This window comes from Micromys minutus (genome assembly GCF_963924665.1).
Source record: "Micromys minutus genome assembly, chromosome: 20".
NCBI lineage: Eukaryota > Metazoa > Chordata > Mammalia > Rodentia > Muridae > Micromys > Micromys minutus.
The window spans coordinates 27,752,962-27,775,739 of NC_137955.1; the positions used below are offsets into that span (position 1 = coordinate 27,752,962).

General features: G+C 42.2%; 1 protein-coding gene across 1 annotated transcript; it reads right to left on the reverse strand.

Moving 5' to 3' along the window:
• Positions 1-763: 763 nt before the first annotated feature.
• On the reverse strand, positions 764-18,251 carry TARS1 (threonyl-tRNA synthetase 1). The gene is made up of 19 exons (XM_080933813.1): positions 18,123-18,251; positions 16,053-16,133; positions 13,248-13,438; positions 12,338-12,461; positions 11,948-12,069; positions 11,394-11,511; positions 10,935-10,999; positions 10,778-10,856; positions 10,160-10,306; positions 9,550-9,648; positions 8,301-8,467; positions 6,595-6,757; positions 6,376-6,513; positions 5,991-6,068; positions 5,770-5,870; positions 5,508-5,612; positions 4,077-4,149; positions 2,114-2,228; positions 764-1,207 (listed from the first exon to the last, which is right to left on the reverse strand). The coding sequence occupies exons 1-19, from the start codon at positions 18,174-18,176 to the stop codon at positions 1,059-1,061; spliced, it is 2,169 nt and encodes a 722-aa protein (XP_080789939.1). The 5' UTR covers positions 18,177-18,251; the 3' UTR covers positions 764-1,058.
• Positions 18,252-22,778: the final 4,527 nt, after the last annotated feature.

Consider the following 22,778-nt stretch of genomic DNA (forward strand, 5'->3'; position numbering starts at 1 on the left):
TTAGACTGGTCTGGCGGTCAAGCATGCACGGGCCTAGTATTCACCCTTAGCCCTGAACACTAACGTTTTAATAATTAGATTGAACAAAGAACAATCAATAAACAGACCAGAAAATGATGGCTTAACAGAATATAAAAATCTGTCTTAAATGTTTTAAGTTTTGTCAAGACACACAGAAATAAATAACAGGGTAACTGCTAAGGCACTTGGGAGTGTGGCATATGAAAAGCCAAGAGTAAAGATATTTCCTCCTTCATTAGAGGACTAACCTTGTAAAATAGCTTCTCTTTGATGATATAACCGGAACCAACAAACCTTTTAGGGTTGCTATAGGCTTGAACATCTTCATTGACTTCTGAAAATGACTATATAAAATCACACAGGAAATCCCTTTCTCATGTTATTCTCCATAAAATGATTTGCTGGTAGAGAAATTTGTAATTTATATCACAATATAAAGTATTTAACATGGAATAGTCTTTCATACACAGCTATTTCATTGAAGACATAGCCTCAAAAGTTTGTGCATCATTGTTTTAAGTTATTTAAAACCTGTCTTCCCCAAAAGAAATGAAAATGTTACTAACAAGCTAGTACCAGCTCCCATTTTGGTTAGAGAATCAGCACATGCTATGACCTCAGACAGAGACTGAGGGGTACAATCGGACCAGTGCTTCTCTAGAAATGTGAGGATAGAGGTCTTGATACCTACCTATAGGATTAAATTTAAATTTTTAACATCACAATTCAAGTCTCTTTTCTTTAGGCACATTTAAAATTTTTTTATTTTCTAATTGATTGAATTCATACAAAATAACTCAGGTACATAAAACATCCCTTACAATTTCCCAGTTCAGAAAGAAACATTTAACAAACAAAATACTTTTTATCCCCATCTAACAACATTCTCTAAGTCTTGTCCAGATCCAAAGGCTGATTCATGCAGACTCTGCAGAACTACCCCATGCCCATGCCGGAGCCACAGTTCCCAGTGTACAAGGAGACGCGATGGAGCACCGGTCTTCCTTTACACTGAGCCAGCTCGGGCCATGTGCCTGTTAAAACTCCTCCTCTGCCTGCTTGCTGCGTGACTGCTTGAGCTGCTGCAGCCGCTCCACAGCGTCCTCCACAGACCGCTCTCCGTGGACCTTATTGTCTCTCGTGCGGATGTTCACAGTGCCACTGGCTTTCTCTTTTTCACCAACAACTGAAACACAAGGTGCAAAGCTTTGTGAAACTTAAATGGTAGACCTGGATTTGTTCTGAACAGCAGAAATGATCCCAACGGACCCAAAGTTCCTGCAACTTAAGATACACTGAGATGTACAAATGACTGTATATATTGAGACTTATAAAATGTTCTAGTTGTTTTTAAAACACAGCTACTTTAAGTACCTAAAACTTTTGTCCTGAGTAGTTAAGGCAGAGAACCTAATACAAAAATCATCACATAAAAGCAATTCCATGTAGGGAGACACCGAACTGTCCTTCAGCAGTTTTCTCACCCACAAACTGCCTTACCATGTAAACTGAGCACACTCAATATTTAAAATCAATCTCATAGGAACCCAACAAGTGCAATTACTGGGCCCAATTCCCAGGACTAGAAAAGAGTAAGAAAAAAACACAAGAAGGAACTGTGTGGTTTAAATGAGAATGGCCCTAATAGGATCACATTACATTGCTTGCTCCCCAGGTAGTAAAACTGTGTGGGAAGGATTATAAAGTGTAGCCTTGCTAAAGGATGCGTTTTCACTTGGGGTTGGCTTTGAGCTTTCAAAAGCCAAGCTCAGTCTCCCCTCTCTACCACTGACTTGTGGATCAGATGTAAGGTTTCAGCTATTGTTGAAGTACCCTGCCTGCCTGCCTGCCTGCCTGCCTGCCTGCCCTTCCCTGCCCTGATAATCATGGACTAGGCCTCTGAAACAGTAACCAAGCCTCCAGATAAATGCTTTCTTTTCTAAGCTACCCTGGTCATGGTGTATTCTCACAGCAGTGACCAAGAATGGCAACTATGACAGGAACTGAATAGATTCATGACCAAGATTCATCACTCTTGAGTCTCAAAATTTCAGCAGCATTTCCTATGAGGTGAGGGACCTTTGATCCTTACCAAGGATGAAGTTATATTGTGCTAACTGTGCATTTCTGATCTTCTTATTCAAGGTACAACCTGGATCCAGGTCAATGTCTGCCATAAATTTAGCATCATGGAATTGTTGCCGTACCTAGTAACAGTTTATGAGGGTTAAGAGAAAATACAGTATACTTTGTTACATATTTGAACATATTTCATGAATTTAATTATGCAAACATTAAAGTGAATGCTAATATAAATACTGAAGCAGATAACACAACACTGTGACTCGGGTTTGCATGTTGAAAGCTAGTGGCCACACATGTGAAGCTAGGGATGAAACACAGCTCCAACACACACACACACACACACACACACACACACACACACACACACACACACACACACTTGAGCAAGAAGAGGGCATTTTTCTCTTGTGAGGTAAATATTTTAGAAAATCCTCAAAAGTCAGAACTCAGAAAGTCAAGTCAGCTTTTTCAAGAAATAAAACAAAGATAAAGAAGCCCCTTACAATTACATCAAGTAACATGACTGTACAGAAAGCAGCTGCACATGAGCTGTGTGTAAACCTCCCACACGCAGTACAGGGAATGGTTTACTGAGAGCTTCGCTTATCGGCTGATTTCATGGTTACTTGTTTCTTAAATACAGCTGAGATCAGAGTACACGGCCAGGGATGGCGGTGCATGCCTTTGCTCAAAGCCAGTCTGGCCTACATAGTAAAGGTCACAGAGCTACAGAAGAGAGTAAGAAGGAAGGAAGGAAGGAAGGAAGGAAGGAAGGAAGGAAGGAAGGAAGGAAGGAAGGAAGGAAGGAAGGAAGAAAATAGAAAAAAAGAAAGACAAAGGTTAAAGTACAACTCTAATAATGTAGAATCACAGTCTACTTTGATGTCTTATTTAGAAAGTGCACTACTGTTGCTGTATTTAGTCCTGTGCATGCATGGGGACAACTTGTGGCAGTTCTTCTCTTTGTACTGCAGGGGTTCCAGAGACTGAACTCAGGTGGTGGCAGGTGTCCTTAGCTGCCGGGCCTCCTTGCCAGCAACTTCTACAGGGTCTCTCTTGTTTCTGCAGTCTGTGCCCTGGAGACCGAGGCCTGCAAGCTTTGCAGGTAATTCTATCTCTACCCCCCAGCTCACCACAGGAGTGCCGGGATCACATATGTGTGCACCTGGCCTATTTTACGTGTGTTCCAGGGACTGAAATACTTGTTGGGCTTGCTTGGCAAGTATTCTGACTCACTGAGCCATCTTGCCACTGCCTACCCACCCCACCCTTTAAAGACAGAGTCACTGTATAGTCAGGGCTGGCTTCAAACATGCGCACTCCCATTTCACCCACTCAGCTACTGGGATACGGATTTACCACCATGCCCAGCCTTCTTCACTGACTGACAGTTAAAGGTATAATTCTTTAGAATGAAGCAATCACTAAAGCAGAAGAGATTATTCTGGCCTTTAAGTGCAAAGTTCACACTGATGTTAACAGACTTGTTAGAAGGGCAAACTGTTATATTAAGATTAAAAAAAAAAAAAATCAAGCCACTGAAGAAATTTGTATTAACAAATGAATAAATCAGCAAGTATCAGGCACCTCACTGGGATATGCAATGCTAACATAATACTACAGTTTAGGCTATGTTTCCTAACTCATTTGTTTATATAACACCAATTAAAATATGAGTGTATCTGAAACACCAATTGCATACAAGGGTCACAGAACCATACAAAACTCTAAAGATATAACAGTCAGCCTATCAAGACAGAAGTTGTCTTTGATACAGTGAGCCCTTGATCTGACAAGAACTCATGGCTTGTCAATTCAACAGCTTAAACGCAGTTACTAGAATGGTGTGTGGCAGACTGGCAGTCCGGATTATTCAGGGACTAGGACGAGAAGCGACTATACAAAGAGTCCCACTGCACAATGCTTAAGAACAGATTCAAACAATCAGAAAAGCTCCACTTAAGGATTACCTTCTGGGCATATTCATCACACGTCGGTCCCACCGGAACCACCATCACCTGGCGAGGAGACAGCCAAAAGGGCCTAAGGGAGGAATGACAACAGTGAGCGTGGACCTGGGCACACTTGGTAGGAAAGCCTGTGCTCGGCCTGCACTGTCTCTTCCTGAAGCATGTCGGTTACTTCCAGCTGTCATACCCTGGCTTTTACAGGGAAAACTACGAAAGGCAAGACGGCCTGGAAGATGAAAACCAGCCCGAAGTATGCAAGACCTGTGACAAGATTTGTGCTGCTCAGCACTCGGTAAAGCCAAGTAGGACAAGAAGGCCCCGCCGCAGAAGCCCTGTATCACAGCCGAGAGACACAGCAGCTGGCTGCTGTCTCAGCATTCAGGAAAGCCGGAGCGAGCCATAAACTCTTTATTACATGTGGGCTTTTCCCAATTTACCCGAGTTTGGGTTAAAAATGAGCACACAAAGAATGTGCACCAGGGCTCTATTTGATTTGTGTAAACTTTAATTGAAACAGGATTATTTTATTGACAGGTATGAAAGATGTAATTTAGGAGCTAAGAGAACCCACTCACTGAATGACAGCAGCAGGTAAGGTAACTTTACAAAGCCTGAACCACACACTGTTTGTACAGAAGGCTGTGCCACGGATGCTGATAACCATGGGCTCATTTGAACTGCACTGCGCATTCAGATGAAATCACCAAAAACCACCAACTGGCTTGGCTTTTTTTGCTTACTTCTTTTTCAATAAAAAAGCTGCTTGGCCTCTTAAATATGGCAAAATACTTGCTTGTTCTTATCAATAAAACTAAACAAGATAATTCAAAACCTACTCATCCATTCCAGTGAAAAAAACTACAAAGCCAGGAAGTTATCAAAACAAATTATGTATGGCTCTTACTGAATAGTAATTGCTTATTGCCAAGTTTTACAAACTCAGTTTTTAATTTAAAAAGTTTTTAGACTTGTATTAGTGCTTTGTAAACATACCGTACATGTACGCCTGGTGCCTGTGCAGGTCCCATAGCTGTAACCACTGTGTGACGCTAGAAACCCAACCCAAATCCTCTCTAATAACAGCCAATGCTTTTAACTGCTAAGCCACCTCTCCATCCTCTTATGCAATATTCAAACTAATCAAGTTTTGAAATAAAAACTAGTTAGTAATAGCACGTGTTCTGGTATATGTGTGTGCTGAGGTTAATGTGGGGTCCCACTCAGGACCATTAATACTCCAGCCTCAAACATGGAATCTTAATACTATTAATACAGAGGGTTGGATTCTGGCTGCTTTTAGTGAAGACATGCCATTGATTAGAAGTGACCGACTAGAATCACCTCCCTTCCAACTTCCTAAGTGTATTTTAGAAGGGAGACATTTCTTCTACATGATGTGATTGAACGGGAAAATAAACAGAAGGACCTTACCATTTGCCCCCATAGTTTTCCGTGAGGATGGCAATCATCCTTTCCACAGACCCAAGGACGGCTCGGTGAACAATCACTGGCCTTTTCTTATCATCACCATCATGGCTATGGAAGAAAAGGATTTTTTTTTTAGTCGTATGTATGTTGTTTGTGTGTGTGTGTGTGTGTGTGTGTGTGTGTGTGTGTGTGTATGTATGTATGTATATATGTATGTATGTGTGTATCTCCTGAAGAATGCTCAGAGCAGATACCAGAAGCTCACCTGACGTAAGTAAGGTTAAACCTGATGGGCAACTGGAAATCCAGCTGGATGGTCGCACACTGGTGATAACGGCCAATAGCATCTTTTATCTGTATATCAATCTACAAAGCAAGCACTGGGATATGATCAGGTGTTCTTAACTTTATTTTCCTTCCCAATTTAAAGTAATGCTTCTCAGGTACAACTAAAATCACGCTACTTGCTTGTTCCAGGATACTAACCTTTGGACCATAGAAAGCTCCATCACCAGGATTTAGTTCCCACTTCTCACCAAATTCATTCAAACTGTTTTCAAGTTGCTACAGATAAAGCAGAAAGGACTTGAACTTTTGTTCATCTGCAGGGCTCCCTCTCCCACCTGACTTGGATGTCGTGTCTTGGGTACTTCACAGCATCGTCCTAATCAAACCAGCATGCTTGAAAACTACGGCTTAGCAGCTGACCATGTATGGAAACATCTGGTCCACTCTGAAGGCCGGGAAGACCTTGCAGAGAACATTTGCCCACACAACACCAGAAACACTGCCATTTTCCTTTGCTCATGTCTACCTAAGAAGGCGTCCTGGTGCTGTGTAAGTTCTCAAACACACCAAAAACGTCACTTACTTTCTCAGCTTGGTTCCATATTTCAATATCTCCAAGGAATTTTTCTGGGCGAGTAGAAAGATTCAATTTAAAAGAAAATCCAAAGACACTATATACCGTGCGAAGAAAATCCAAACAACCTTTGATTTCATCTTCAATCTTAAAAAAGAAAGAGAAATGGTTATCTCCCTCCACTGCTTAGCCCTCTGTCAGCGTCTTTTGCTCCACACGGCTGTATACCTGCTCCATGGCACAGAATATGTGTGCGTCATCCTGCTGAAATCTTCGGACCCGGGTGAGTCCAGTGAGAGCCCCTGAGAGCTCATTCCTGTGAAGCACACCAAAATCAGCTAACCGCAGGGGCAGCTCGCGCCAGGACCTTGGTCGATGATCGAACATCAGGCTAAAGGAGAAAGCAAACCCAAAAAAAAAAAAAAAAAAAAAAAAAAAAAAAAAGCAATTTTAAAACTTCACAAGAACAAAATTCCTCAAATACTACATGGAATAACTTGAAAGGCTGTCAGAAAGCCACTGATCTAAGCCATAAGCAACATCTTTCAAGTCCCAAGCTTTAGAGCTATAGAAGTTCTTGTGTGAATTACAATGCAACCAACTGTGGCTAAGAGAGGATAAAGCAACGTACTGCCAAGGTCTAAGCCTTGTACTCAGCATCCCATTAATATGAAGACTTAATGAAGATTCTTAAAGAAATATTTTTAGCTGTGCACACATTACTTAACACTGGAAACTAATATCAGGCTTGCTCTAGTCGGGCCCAGGGTGCTTCAGAAACTTAATGCTGTGAAAACTAAGTGAACTGCTCGGTTTCTTGATGTGTACAAACACATTTTTTTTCTCTCTTTATTTTTAAAAAAGAGAGATACATATACAGATTTTTAAAGGCATTTTGGCATAACACCATATGGATATATTTTTGCCAGTACTTAATATCATGCATTGAAATCCCACTAGTTACCATAAGCATAAAGTACATGTAGGACAGAACGTAACATGGAAATGGTCAGTTTTCTTGGTGAGTATAGAATAAGCATAATGATCTTTGAATACCAAAAATTGCCACAAGGCTATATTCTGAGCTCTTGGATTATTAGTGATTTAAGGTCCAGGTAAAGGTACTTCTCCTCTTAGCACCTGGCCGGAATCACCGCCCACGGAGCTGCCACAAACATGAACACTCTCAACTACACCCTTGGACCTCCCTGGGGTCACTTTTCATCCACCTTTCACAGCCCAAGACAGAAGCCACAGGGAAGGATTTTCAAGGACAGTAACTCATCAACAGTGGGTTCTGCTGAAATATATTTCTTACCAAGAAGGAAGAAAAGGTAGTAATATTGGTCTATAGAATTTTCTATGTCCCACTTCAGTGAACTTTGCCTGTTTTCTGCTTTAACCTCAGGATCACTCCTGAATGTCTATAAAGGGTGGGATCAAATCAGTATGAAAGCTATCATGACACCAATCTTGCGTGTAAGTCTTATTCTGATCACTCAGTACTCTGCTGTTGCATATGAACGGGGTGTCTACAACACTTTCAAGTGTAGACAGCACTGTGCTGTGTTCTCCTTCCCCCCACCTCACCACCTTCCTCCGAGCACCAGTTTTCCCCTTCTGCTTTCATGGTGTAGACATCCCACTACCCTTCTTCTCTCTGCAGGTTCCTCAGGCCTCTTCTTTCTCTTAGTCTCCTTTCTACAGTTATATCATATATGTGCACACACACATATGTTATAGGGTTAAGAGCTTTACTCCTCTGCTACAGGTCCCAGGCTCAGTTCCTAGCACCCACGTGGGGCGGCTCACAACCACGCATAACTCTACTTCCAGCACATACTCTGCAGCTCCAGACACGTGGCATATACCCAACATAGACACATACAGGTAGGTTCAATAAACAGAAAGGAAAACACAAAGCTGCTTGATACCAGTGTCCTGGGCAGTTCATGGGCTTAAGGGCAAACTGCTCCTTCTCCACCTCAAAGGAGAACATGTTCTCACTGTAGTGCTGCCAGTGGCCAGAGGTCATCCAGAGCCGGCTATTGAAGATGTTGGGAGTGACGACCTCCTGGAATCCTCTTTTCCTATATTCACTCTGTTAGAACAACACACATACAAGGAGATCAATGCTCACCTCTGTGGATGGAAGAAAAACTTACAGAGCAACTTTACCCTACTTAGTGAAGTCACAGACACACATACCAGGACTTCGGGCATGAAAGGATACAATATGCAGCGAGTGGGCACAGCTGGAGCATGTTAGCCATCATACACACATAAGACCATTCTTGTGAACTGAAGCACACACAAGTACAAAACAAGTTAAAGATAGATATATAGGGAGATGTACGGGACACAGGATGGGAGCCATACCAACCTCGCAACAGTTCCAAAGGGGTCTTTCTTAAAACTACAGTATGTGTTCCTTTTTCTTTTTATAAAACCCATGGACAAACATAGCCCAATGCAAATATATTAAATCTGGAGGCAAGTAAACCTAGCACAGGTTACTCTGTTTTTCTTGAATATATGCTGGAAATAGTTCAAATTTAAGAAGAAAAGACAGAGGGTTCAAAAGACAAGAAACATTCCCAGGTGATAGGTTACAGCTCCCTCACACGCAGTAGCTTCTCTCCCTGCATGTCTCTATAAACATGCAGAAACCCAAGCAGTGGAATGACTCTAAATAATTTGAGATCTTTAACATTAAAACAATTTTATATTTGTGTGAGCTGGTGACTGGATGCTGGGATGGAAAGGCAGGTCTTCTGGAAGAGAAATAATTGTTCTTGACCACTGAGCCACCTCTCTGCCCCAACTTTCTAGAAGCTTATTTTTCTGCATGTGTGTTTACTGGGTGACTGCAATGTGTCTCTGGGGAGGTCTCCTCTGGGGAGGCCACCAAACGTGTCAGATGCTTTAAAGCTGGAGTTATAGGTGGCTGTGAGGCATCTGACGTAGGTGCTGGGGAACTGAACTTGGGTCTTTTGGAAGAACAGCGGTTACTCACAGCCACAATAACCGCTGAACATCTCAGTCACAAACTTCAACTTAAAAAAATAACCTTATATTTCTTTTCCTATCAAATGCGGGCTTATCTTTCTTTCACCAGACCCTGGCTAATAAAATTGTCTTATATGCTAACTCTTCAGAAGGCACTTAACAAACAAGGCTTACCCTGATGAATTCCATTAGTGTATTATAAATGTAGGCTCCTTTTGGCAGGAAAAAGCAACTTCCAGGGCTGAGTTCATGGAAGAAATATAACTCTTGGTCCTGGATAAAACAGTGAAATATTGTTTATAAACATTTAAATGACTGATGACTCTCAGTTCCGTGTTCTGCCACTGTCTCCCAAATGTCAAGTGCCAGCATTAAAGAAAACATGCGGGACAGGGAGCAGCTAAAATCCTCACTGCTGTGGTTCACCGTGAGTACTGAGCAGCAGGACAGATCTCGGACCTCCAGTAGTAAACTCCACTTATGGACATAAAAAATGTAAAGAGTCAAATGTAACTCCAACTAAAGAGGACAGTCACAGGCAGCTAGAGATACAGGGCAGGCGGGGCAAATGCACCGGTGACCTGCTGTTTGTCTGAAGGAGCGGGCTGATCCCTCAGATTCACACTTCGCACTCACAGGAAGGGGTTACTAGCACGGTTCTCATGGTGGGTGGCATAGACTGAGTGTTTCAGAAGCACACAGTCTGCTCCCAGAGAGCACAGTCCTCTTCAACATGGGTCCCAGTGCGGTAGGCTCAACTCGAACTACACAGTTCCTCACCTACCCTCCCAATTTTCCTATGGTCTCGGTTTTTGGCTTCCTCTTGGAACTTCTCCCACTCTTTCAGTAGTTTGGGGTCTGGGAACGAAATGCCATAAATCCTCTGAAGCGTTTCCATGTCTGCTTTGCCTTCCCAGTACGTGGAGGAATTCTAAAAGCGAGGACCAACAATGACACAGCCCTTAAATTTGTAACCATCTGAACACACAGTAAATAGCTCACTTTTTTCTTTGGTCTACCCTGAGTGGGTACATTCCCACAGCATAGTCTTCTCTGCTTTTCTCCAGAAGGTTCTTCCCGCAGATCACAATCCCATCAACACTGTTCCAACCACACGGGCTCCTCTTACAAGATGGAAAGGAGCCCATAAAATCACTGAAACGCATGTGGAATTGAGCTGGTGGTTGTCAGGACTCAGAAACACTCTCCTAAGTACAGCATGCCCACACTAGCATAAACCGACAGGATTGCTTAGGAAACCCTGACAAACTCCATTGAGTCTCAAGGCTTCTAAAGCTACCACGGCCTATGACTGCTGACTTTGTGACCATGTTCCCTGTCCCCATTTGCCGGATCTGGTAATGAGGGCTGGGGTACAGAGGACACACGCAGTATGTTTTACCTTGTGTATTTTCAAAGTCTTAATCTTGCCAGTGTGTCGGACGTGAGGACCCCGGCAGAGATCTATCAGAGGGCCACATCTAAAGATGGAACAAAAGGAATTTTAGCGAAGGCAGACCAGCACAGCAGTTGTGCTCCACAGGACTTCATGCTCTCACCGATAGACAGTCGTGGTCGGAGTATCTACTTTCTCATTCAATATCCGGCACTTGAACTTGTTGTACTGGAAATGAGAAAGAAGACATCCCAATGGCCTCTCATGTCCATCTCTAAATACGCAGCTAGTGTGAGTCAAACGCTTTCTAGAGCACACCAATGTTTCATGTTCTGAAGGCAGTTCAGCCTTTCTGACACACTACACACTGGTGTTTCATGTTCTGAAGGTAGTTCAGCCTTTCTAACACACTATACACCAGCGTTTCATGTTCTGAAGGCAGTTCAGCCTTTCTAACACACTACACACTGGTGTTTCATGTTCTGAAGGTAGTTCAGCCTTTCTAACACACTACACACCGGTGTTTCATGCTCTGAAGGCAGTTCAGCCTTCCTACAAGAAACCTTGATGCAGGACCTGAAGGACTGGCTAATAAACTCAAAGCGGTTATGACTGAGATTACCTTAAACATTTCTAGCAATGTTTCCTTTTTAACTTCCAATCTTTCGAAAGTTTGTTTCTCCTTAATGATTTTCTTACACAAAGTTTCCAGGGAAGAGAAATCATTGCTGGACACACCCCTGAAGGAGGAAAAACAGGCGTAACTTTGCATACTCCATCTGAGTCAATGCAGGGATTGTATTCCTACTACTTTGAAGTAGAACCTTGCATCGTATATTAGAATTTAACATTAAATCGTTCATCAATTATATTTGCATTTTCATTGGCTTCTACCTCAGCTGTTATGAACTTTCTCACAAGAGACATCTGCCCAAGCTCCAGCACAACAAAGGAAAAGAAGAACCCATGTCAATTCCCAGCATGCCTCTGGGCACACATCCACCCATCCCAGAGATTTCACTACACACAACTCTCCCTACTTCAGTTTGATCAGCAGCTGTCACTAGCAGCTTTATACTGAGCTATTGATGCCCCTCCTTCAATGACAGTGCTTTAAAAGTAACCAGAACCAGACCTGGAGCCATTTGGATTGTCCCTTTCAGTTTCTTAACTTACCCTTCTTCAAGGTACATATCATAATAGAAGCCATTTTCTATTGGTGGGCCGTAACATAGGCATCCACCATAGACTCTCTCCATGGCCTCACCCATTATGTGGGCACTGGAGTGCCAATATACCTGAAAATGGAAAGAAAAGTGAGTGCGCTTCCGTCTCAGTAAATACATGACAGTTAATGTTCCAAAGACACACTGGGAGCACAGCCAAAGCAGTGTTTTCAGGATTTACAACCAATGCTCCTCAGTCACAGTGAAAGATGCTCATAAGCAGTTGTAGCCTCCAGGTTACACCTGAAAACTAGGGACCCACACACAACACAAAGACACAACATAACTTGTCTCCCCTTGGGCAGCTCATAGCCCAGTTTTTACTGCAAGTCCAACTTACTGCCTGCGCTTCCTCATCCTCAAACTTGAGAAGCTCCAAAGTGCAATCTGTCTCCAGCGGGCGGTCCAGGTCCCAAACAACCTTGTTCACCTTAGCAACAACGGTGTTATCAGCCAGGCCTTGACTTAAAATATAAAAAGAACAGGGGGTTATTCGGCAAGACTCGATAAAGGCTTATAATTAAAAAGCTCTGGTGTTAGGAGTGGAGGTAGATGACTCCAGGGCTCTACAAATCCACGCTTAGCGAGCAGTTAGCATTTTTACATATTGAAGTAAAGCCCTGTCGAATGCGAGGCAGGCTACACCCCTGTCCTGTGAGCACAAGATCCCTATGTTGTGTGTACTTCATGGTTGTTCTGTTTACTTCAGTCACGTAAACGGAAGGCTTCTGCCTGTCATCCGTTTGCTGACAACTAGCTTTAGGCGAGTGACAGTTTTACCCTGTTCAGATGCACCTATGACTCCATCAAAAATAAGAAAGGTTTTCCTCTGTCACAGCAGGAGTTCAGTTCTCAGCTCTTCACGCTTCTTCCAGTCCAACAGCTTTTAGAATATATAGTTCGGCATTGCATTTATACACATACAGCTCAGGTTTCCATACATGTCAGGGTTTTTAACTTTCCCTGTGAGGTTACCCACCTTTATAAAACAAGCTCAAATCTGAGACACGTAAGTAAAAGTTAGTGAACACTGCCCTGCCTCTGCAGCCTTATAATCCCAACAGAGTGACTATCAAGCTACTTCCTAAGAGAAAAGCAAGGTGTACATGCACATTCACAAGTTAACATTGAGTCTTGACCACAACACGTTTAGCAGAACAGTAAGAATACTATCAGGATGTGCCTGGCAGGTCAATGAACATTTAGTTACTTTAGGAAGCACAGAAGATAAAAGGAGGCGTAGGGCTCACCTAATTCCACATGCAATCTGATAGGGCGTGGTTTTCCAGGACTCTGCGTCCACTTGTTTGCCGTCAGGCAGGGTGACTTTAATTGGCTTGCTATCTTTTGCTGCCCTTTCGGCCAGGATAGCATCATGCTCTGCTTTGAGCTTGTTATACATATCGAGGCGTGTGTTAATGTATTCCGGCCAAGGATTCAACTGTTAAAGAATGAATGAAGAGAGTCAGCAACACCTGCTCTTCTCTCACAGGAAATAATAATACATAACACAAAACTCGATGATGAGGAATTCAGATGGCTTCGTAGATCACAATAATCGCTGGCATTCATCCAGCCCTAAATTAGGGTAGAAGAAAACTGAGTCGCTGTAATGCTTACTCAAAAATAAAAAAGCATAAATAATAAACAGCTGAGCTGCCTATATCTTGAATTGATAACCATTTTGTAATGTGTTTGTTCCTCTGACCTTTTCTCCCTTAGGATGTCCTCCTAAGGTCTCAAGGAGGACCTTGATCTCATGATCGTCCTAATACCAAGGGGGCTAGGATTAAAGGCATATACTTCCATCCCTGGTTTATGTGTTCCTGGGGATCAAGGTTTCGTGCATGCTCAGCAAGCACACTAGCAGAAGAGCTGCATACCTGGCAGGGTCAGTTTCAATATTGTTTCTAACTAACTGAGCTTGTAGTTTCAGCTAAGAGCAACACTGCACAGAAACAATAAAGGACCACATGGTTTGAATCTTAATCAGGGGCCAGTCTGTGTCTACTCACAACCAACCAAAATGTATTTGACTTAGAGGATCCTACAAAAGGATGTATGTATCCAATTCAAAGATGCCAAGATCATCTTAGATTATTTAAATAAAATAGCACATATCACTATAGTCTATATATTCAATATAATTAACCAGAATATTTTATATAAAACACCAAAGTTCCTCAAAAGTTTGACCAAGATTAAAATAAACAGGATTTTGTCTATTGTCTAAGCAAATAGTGAATCTGTTAATTGCATCTCCAAATGACAGCAACATAGATCATTCATTTCAGCTTTGTAGCGCCACGCTCTGGCAATAACGGGGTCATTAACAGCAATAAGGAAGAGATGGCTTGGTTCTACTACGACTTTCTACATGTGTACATATACTGAAATTATCAGCTACTGCCAGGGCTTACGGCACATGCCTACAATTCCATCAGATCATCACAGTGGTCCATAACTACTGATGAAGGACAAACACACTAACAGTGGCCACAGCCCATCACTGTACAGAGACGAGCCCAACCCCAGTCTATCCAGTGTGCCTGCTTATCTCTTCCCAACCAAATGTCCATGCCTTACCACAGCTGACTTCTGCATATACTTGGCATTTTCTAAACAAAATAACTTAGTCAAACTTATTCAATATTAGCTGAACAAGGTGTTCCATGCCAGACTCTCAAAGTACAGACAGGGAAAATCTGCATTTTGTCCTTAGGCTCCAAGATAAGTTTACAAATGATTGGAGCAAAGTCTTAGACACATTATGTCCACTCTATATTTTGGTAGCTAATTTAAAACACACAATAAAACCCACTTAAAACTCTCTATTCTGCAGAGTCATTGGACTGCTCGTTTCCTTTTCTAAGCCATGTTTCAATCTGTAATGGCGCAATACGTAGAATTCCAACCAAAGTATAGCAAGGAAATTAAGAGACATGCATATTACTTGCAAATCTTAGGATTCACTACCAACAGTTTCTCCCACAATGACCTGAGTGTAAAACGAACAGCGATTGGCTGATCACAGGCAACACCTTCCTTCAGCACTTGTAAACTACAACAGTTCTCAGCTCAGCAACTTAGCATTAAAGACAGGGTTTGTGTTTTGTTTTCCTATAGACAGGGTCTCACTGTGCAGCCTGGGTTGACCTAGAACTCAGCATTCACCTGCCTCCAGCTCCTAACGTTGGGATAAAGGGTGTGCATCGAGACTCCAGCTTTATAACCCGCTCTTTCAAGTTTATTCATTTTAAAAAGCTTAGTCCTTTGTGCTCCTCCATCCCAGCAGCTTTCCAAGGTCCCCAATAAAAGTGCAATGACTAAATGCAAAACAGCCAAGCACAGTTCACAGCAGTTCAAATTCAAACCCAGCAGAACCAGGTGCACAACCACCTCCTCAAGGACCAGGAACAAAGTGCATTGTGGGATGCCTTTTAAACTACCAGTTCTGTGGTCATGTGAGCCCAGAAACGAAATAAAGTTCTGGATACAAGTAAACCAGACCATAGAAGCAGATCCCAGCAATAAAGAGGAACCAATGAACTGGATTGTTTGGTTCTGGTTGTACTGTAGGAATCCAAGATAGTCTCTACCTCTTAATCCCTCACTTAAAGAAGCAGAAAGTCAGTACCCAGTCTTGGCAGCTCAGTGACAACTGCAGTCCTTCCTCTACACTTTTCATGTCTTATGTTTCTATCTAAATCCAGCATGATGTCACCTTACTATCATACTCAGGTCCCTTTGCATTGGTAGAAACGTGCAAATCCTTTTTCCTTCTTGGGCTCGCTCTTTTAAAACCTTTTCCTGGATTTTCCAACTAGTGCTACCGTACTGCCTTCAGTGACTGTTAGAACCCTTACACAGGGTACAGCAGGCCTAACATCTGAGCTCGATCTGCAGTGTGCGGACTGCAGAAAGAACACCTGCAAAGAATGACTGTATGTGGGCACAGCACACACACGCATTCCTTACGTAGAGCACGTCTGAGACAGTCCCTGTTCCTCCACAGCCTTCCAGACCCAAGCCTCCATGAAGGGAGCTTGTATTACCTCTGCTCGACCGCCATCTCCACCTCCATCTTTGTTCTTCTTCTTGCCTCCTTCTTTTCGCTTCTCCTCACTGGCATCCACCTGAAGATGCAAAAGAGAACTTTCACATGTCAGCCTAACTTGACATCTGCTCCGAAACTTCAGCTAAAAAAGTTATCATCTTTAAAAAAAAAGAAAAAGAAAGAAAGAAAGAAAGAAAAGAAATTAAAAAGGACAATCTCATTTTGAAAGATTGGAAATTCCATTACTGGTCAAGTCAAGTTACACAACTTACAATAAAAACAAGCCCCAAGAAAGGAGAAAAGGCCACCTATTAGTGTGCACTTCCTGAAATTCATAACTGTTCCTGTAACTTTCCCTTCAGGAACCTTACCTGGACCTGTACTAAATATAAAGCAAAAAAAAAAAAAAAAAAAACCCGCAACCTACTCAGTAAGAGTTATTTGAAGGGGATGGGGAGAGGGGAGAATTACCTACCCACCCAGCCGCCAGCTGTCTTCAGGGAAACAAAGCAAGCATGTGAATTGGGTGATCACATGTTTGTCATTTTAGCTCTTCTAGACTTAGTTTTCCCTCTTCAAACTGAATGTAATTATGTTGTGAAGATTATGTGTGAAAGAAAAAAAAAAAGGGATTGTGGCCTGTGAGGCTGAGGATGGAGCTCAACAAGAGAACTTTGGGGTTGGTTCTGCACCTCACGGAGTAAGGTTTCAATAGTTTAAGATACCTGATTATTACAGAGGCAATAACACCACATTCTACGGATCAAGGGATTCTATTCACAAAACCCCAATCTGAAGTCTTAGAAGCCTGCTCAGGGGGTGGTTATCTTAAGTAACTTCCAGCCTCACATAAATCTTAAGAAGACAGTCGGGCTTGGAACTAACAGAGGGGGGTTTAGGAGTACATTAAAGGATAGTAGGGAAGGAAGCAAAGAGGTAACCAAGTTATAGAATTAACATATGGAAATAGACACAAAATCTTTATATAGCAGCCAGTCATCACCTTAAATCTGCAGTTTAAAATGTATACACAAGCATTTCAGTGATTTGTCCTCTCAAGGTGGAAATTCCTCTTGCTGAAGACCCTAGCAGTGGTCACCTGGACTACTGGAAAGGCCTGTCATATGGCCTCACCTCTTCCCAGTGTTCCTTAAACCCCCATGCCATGTCACTTTTGACAATACAGCACATACCCAGCACCCCCCTACTTAAAGCCCTGTATGTAAGAGAATACTGGTACCCTCAATTCCTGTACTTCCCTCCAGTCTCTTCCAAAATAGCTGGGGCACAAATCATCCTCTGTACCTGGACAGCCCTACCTGCTTCATTTACCTGACCTTATTTTTCCAAATCCAATAAAACAGTTCTGTTCAAGTTCCGTGCTTCCTCTATAACTCAACTAAGCTAATCAGAGAACTACGATCTTCCAGTCTTGCACATTAGGCTCTTTGGGAGCCCCCCAGTCAGGAATTGATCTTGTGTCACCACCTGCGCTGCCTGGCTAGGTAACAGGGAAAATACATAGTTGGCTGCAAAAGAGGGGTGGGGCAGAAAACACGTCAGTGTGAAAATGATGTTCTGAAGCAGTGGATGACAGCCCAAATCAAAGCTTAAAGGGGATGTGTGTGAAGTTATCTCGGAAGTTTCCAGCACCTGGCCAACAGAGGCTTTAATTTCAAAGCAGTCTATCAATGGAGCGTCTAGCCTTGTAAAGCACCCAATCTTGGGCAACCTGGATCTGATCGCGGGAAACTGGCTTTTCCTTTCTAACTGGAGCTTTTGCCCCGCGCAGTTTAAGGATTTAAAAGGTTCTTCAATGTTCTTCCCGCTTATTTTAGTGATAAAAATACAAGTGCTAAAGTCAAAGCCCTAAATGCTTACTGTGTGGCTCTGAGCAAACCTTTCAGTTCACTGCTCTCTAGGATGAGGATGGCCCCTGACCATTCTAGCCAGCAAGAGTTTGTAATGTATTACTCAGGCCCCCCAAACCGACTGCTCCCGCTACTTTCCACTTCGGCGCTGCCCCCAGGACACAAACCGCGCTCTGGACCCCACCGCGCCTGCTCACCGGTTTCTCGCCGTCCATCTTCCCCAAAGGGCTGCTAGCCTTCTCCTCCGACATAGAAGAACCGCTGAGAGACAAAGCCCGAGAGCTACACCGCAGAGAAGACCCTAAGCCGGCGATGAAGACCAGCAATTCCACACTGCGCGTGCGCCACGTGGCCCAGGCGGAACCAGCTGATGCAACGGGACGCCAGGCCCCGCCCAACATGGACACAAGACCAATGGGTCAGGCAGGGAGGCGGGTTCTTTCTTTCCTCAGCCAATAGGATAGCAGAGTGTCGAACCCTTTAAGAAATACGATTACTCAGTTCCAGACCGGATAGTGAGGCACGCAAGCGCACTCTTGCCCATTTGACTGGCACTTGCAGGTCCTTAGCGGCCACCGTAGTCAATATGAGCAGCTGGGCTGTGTTTCCGGGAACTCTGGGCAACCTGAATCTGGTCTCTGGCGCTCTGGATTATCTCAGGTGCACTCTACCTGGAGTGTTAGCTTGTCTGAAGCTATGACTCAGCCTTCCTCATGGAAACGGGACCGACTTGGCGTTTGTGTGACTAGCGCCGTTGCTTAAACTTTTCTCAGTGTCTCACGGAGTTTTCCCATAGACGGCACACTCCTTTTACTTTTTACTTGAGGAAATAACCTCAAGTCATTTACGTAACGGGAGCTCGAGATTAGCTTTTACTACTTAAGCAAACTGTTTTAACAAAAAGCTCTAGTTTGACCGCCTATTCTAATAGCAACTACCACCTTTTGGGTTGTTCTTTGTTCGTTTGGTTTTTGTTTGTTTCACTATGCAGCCAGAGATAACATCAAACTTGCAATATAGACCTGGCTAGTCTGGGAGCATTCTGCGATAGCCACCCAAATTAGAGGATTAAATGTGTCTGCCACCGTGTCCACCCAATGTCCCCCATCCCTATAACCCCCGCCCCCGTCCCAGCGGAGGCAGGGTGTAGTTGAGACAGGGTCTTGCTGTACGTATAGCCCAATTGTCCAAGAGCCCACTATGTAGACCAGTATGGCCTCGAACTCGGAGATCCACTTGTATGTGACAAATACCTCTTGTAACTTTTCAAGGAGTACCTTTCCATTTCCAAGGAACATATCTTTCGACTTGTGCTGTTAAATGTGTAAAATTTCGCATTTGTTCCTCGTTTTCTGGCAAGGCAACCTTGGCAATTTCTCAGAGTACTTGGATGCCATGGATTCTTCTCTCACTGGTGTCTATGACAGCCAGCTTTTAGAAAAGTCTCTGGATTTATTTTCAATAAACAAATGACAAATTGACTTAAATATGTTATTTCACTTAGGTCTCAAAAGCCGGTGGTCAGAGTTTTCTCAAATTCAGCAGTCATATTTAGACTAAAGTAACTGTTTGTGAGTGGTAGACTATTGTGTGTGCGCTGTAAGATGTTAAAACAATTCTCTGGCTCTAACCCATGCAGAGCGAATACTTTCCTTCTCCTAGTTTTGATGACCTCATGTGCCAATAGTCACTACCAAATGTCTCACTGGGCCAAAAATCAACCACAGCTGGCAATCTGAGCATAATGGACTAAGTCCCAGAGGTGCAATCTTTGGACATCATCAAAGGGAAAATGGACTAGAGGTGCCACTGAAATGTGGACCATGCATAATTGCTGATAAAGGAGGACCCGTCTTTTTTTTTTTTTTTTTTTTTTTTTTTTTTTGCATGGTCACATCATTTTCTCTCCTGGCAATTCTGTCTCCACACACACTGTTTCTGAGCATTGCTTCAGCTAAGGCATCAAGTGCTATATTAAATAGGTATGAGAATAAGTAGATAACCTTGTCTTGTTCCTGATTTTAGTGGAAATCCTTTGAGTTTACCTCTACTCATGTTGGTTGTGAGCTTACTGTAAATTGCCTTTATACTCTTGAGGTATGTCCCTTGTATCCCTAGAACTTTACTCTTAACAGAGGTGTTGGATTTTGTTGATAGCTATTTCTATCTCCTGGATGTTTGTTTGTTTGTTTTGTTTTTCAGTTTGCTTATATGATAGATTATATTTATCAATTTATTTGTGCTGAACCACCTCTGCATTTTTGGGGTGAGTCCACTTAATTATAGTGAATGACTGTTATGATGTGTTCTTGGATTTGGTTCGCAAGTACTCCACTGAAAGAATTTGCATCTATGTTCATAAAGAAAATTGATCTGAAATTCTCTGTCTCTGATTATTTTTGTGGTTTAGGAATCAGATAAATGGTGTTCACATAAAAATAATCAGTCAATATTTCTTCTACTTTTGCTATATAGAATAATTTGAGGAACATTGACATTAATACTTCTTTGAAAGTCCAATAGAATTCTGTACCAAAAAAAAAAAAAAAAAAAAAAAAAAAAAAAAAAAAACATCTGGCCCTGGACTCTTTGATAGGAAGAGTTTCAATTACTGCTTCTATTTCAGTACAGGTTATAGGTTTGCTTAAATTAATTATCTGATACTGATTTGACTTTGGTAGGCCATATGTTTCAAGAAAAATTATTCATGTCTTCTAAGACTTCCTAGTTGGTGGAGTACTGGATTTAAAGCATGTCCCATGATTCTCTGTGTTCCCTGGGTGTCTATTGTTATGTCCTCCTCTTCATCTCTAATCTTGTTAATTAGGGTCTTCTCTCTGCCTTTTAGTTCCATTGGCTAAGGGCATGCCAACCATATTCATTTTCTCAAAGAACCAGTTTTTGTTTCATTGATTCTTTGTGTTGCTTTTTGTTTGTTTGTTTCAATTGTATTGATTTCAGCCTGGAGTTTTATTATTTATTTCCATCTACTGCTTTTGAGTATAATTTCCTCATTTTGTTTTAGAGATTTCAAGTGTGCCACTAAGTTGCTACTATTGGAGCCCTCCAATTTTTTCATGTGAATTTGCCTATTAGAATAGCTTCGTGGTGTTCTACAATTTAGGTGTTCTGTGTTTTAATTCTCATTCAATTCTAAAAAGTTTTTAATTTTAGTTTTGACCCACTTTTTTTTACTAGTGAGTTGTTCAGTTTCTAAGCATTCTGTTGTTTCCCTTGTTGCTGATATACTCCTTTAATTTATGGTGGACTGACACAGTCATATATGCTGCAAATGGCAAGTCATTGTAGCTTTATGTTAAGGTGACACCTGATTGGACAGTGAAGAGATAGGTGGAGAAAGAGGCTGAAGGAGTAGAAGAGAGTGAGAGGAGGCAGAGATTGACGGAGGAAAGGAGATGGAAGCCGACGTGTATGTTTCTCTTGGTACATCTCTAGCTTGATGAGCTTGTCATGATAATTTCTAAGGGTTTCTATGGGTCTAATTTATCTTAGATAGATGCGAAGTTTATATCTTTGTCCATTGGTTGTAAGCTTATTGTATAGAGGGTTTGTGGACTGAGAATTTAACATATAAACCTGTTTGATATGTTAGTGGATGTGGAGTCATGATTGTACCAGGCGGTGAAGGAAAGTGAGTAAAAGCAAGATGCTGGAGCAGTCCTATCCACCCAAGACAGAAGCAATAGGGGTGGTGGAGTGAACCTCGCCTGAGTTCTGAGAGGCAGCATGGAGCACCAAGTTAGAAATCTCCACAGTGCCATATGGCCCCGTGGGAGCTGGCACTAGTGTGAGGTAAAAGGTTTCCACTTTTAAATATTTACCACCACAGGTCATGAAGCTGGCACAGCTGTTTGATACAGTTCCAGCAAAGCTGAGCCAAATGCTGCAATCTCTGTCCGTCTGTCTCTCACTTTTAGGTTTTGTTCTCTACATGTGGCATTCTTGGGGACTTTCTGCATTGCAATTCATTTTATATCTTTTCCTGAGAAAAATTATGTCTGAGACATTTTAGGAACATTCTAAACTTACTGTCCCTTCTGCTTTTAGTGAAATAACTATATCTGGTCATATTTGGAAGTCTTCCTTATTCCCTGGACATTGTGATAAATAAACACAGCTAGGATAAATAACCAAAAGCTAGAAATTTCTAAATTAGGACATGACTCCAGGAATATTTTTGGAGTATCTACCTGTAACCAAACTCAAACAATATAATTGGTACAGGGTAAATAGGGATAATTGGCAAGCTCTGAATGTCCACTAGAATTGGTAACAGATTCAAGGCCTCATTTTACAATAAACTTAGAGCTCTCCAAAATGTAGGTTAAAGATAGAGGAGCATATAGGGTACACCCCTGGAGGACAGAGCTCTGTAAATAAGATAGATTGACTAAATAAGCTTTTGCTTCTTTGTAGCACCGATGATGAAACAATGTAGTAAAAAGAAGTAGGTATCGGTATTTGCTCTTCACAAAATGACCAGCTCAGATATTTGCAGTTTGTCTGAAGTACTTTAAGACTGCAAACACTGCCAGCCTAAAATCAGGCAGCCATATAATAAATGTCTTCGCTTTGGTGGAGACGTTCTTTAGATTCTTTACATTTGGGTTAGAGGGCTGAAAATAAAAATAAAATCTACTTCCTAATTGTGACTCAATTCGCAACCCTGCATGTTATTAAAAAAATCAAACACATATCTAGAAACAAAATAATATAATCTGTACTTCTTGGATAACCATTAATCAGTCTTTGTTCTGGGAAACGTGTATTAATAAAGGGATGATCTGATGGTTACTCATCCAGAAGTTCAAAAGTCTCCTGACTACCACACG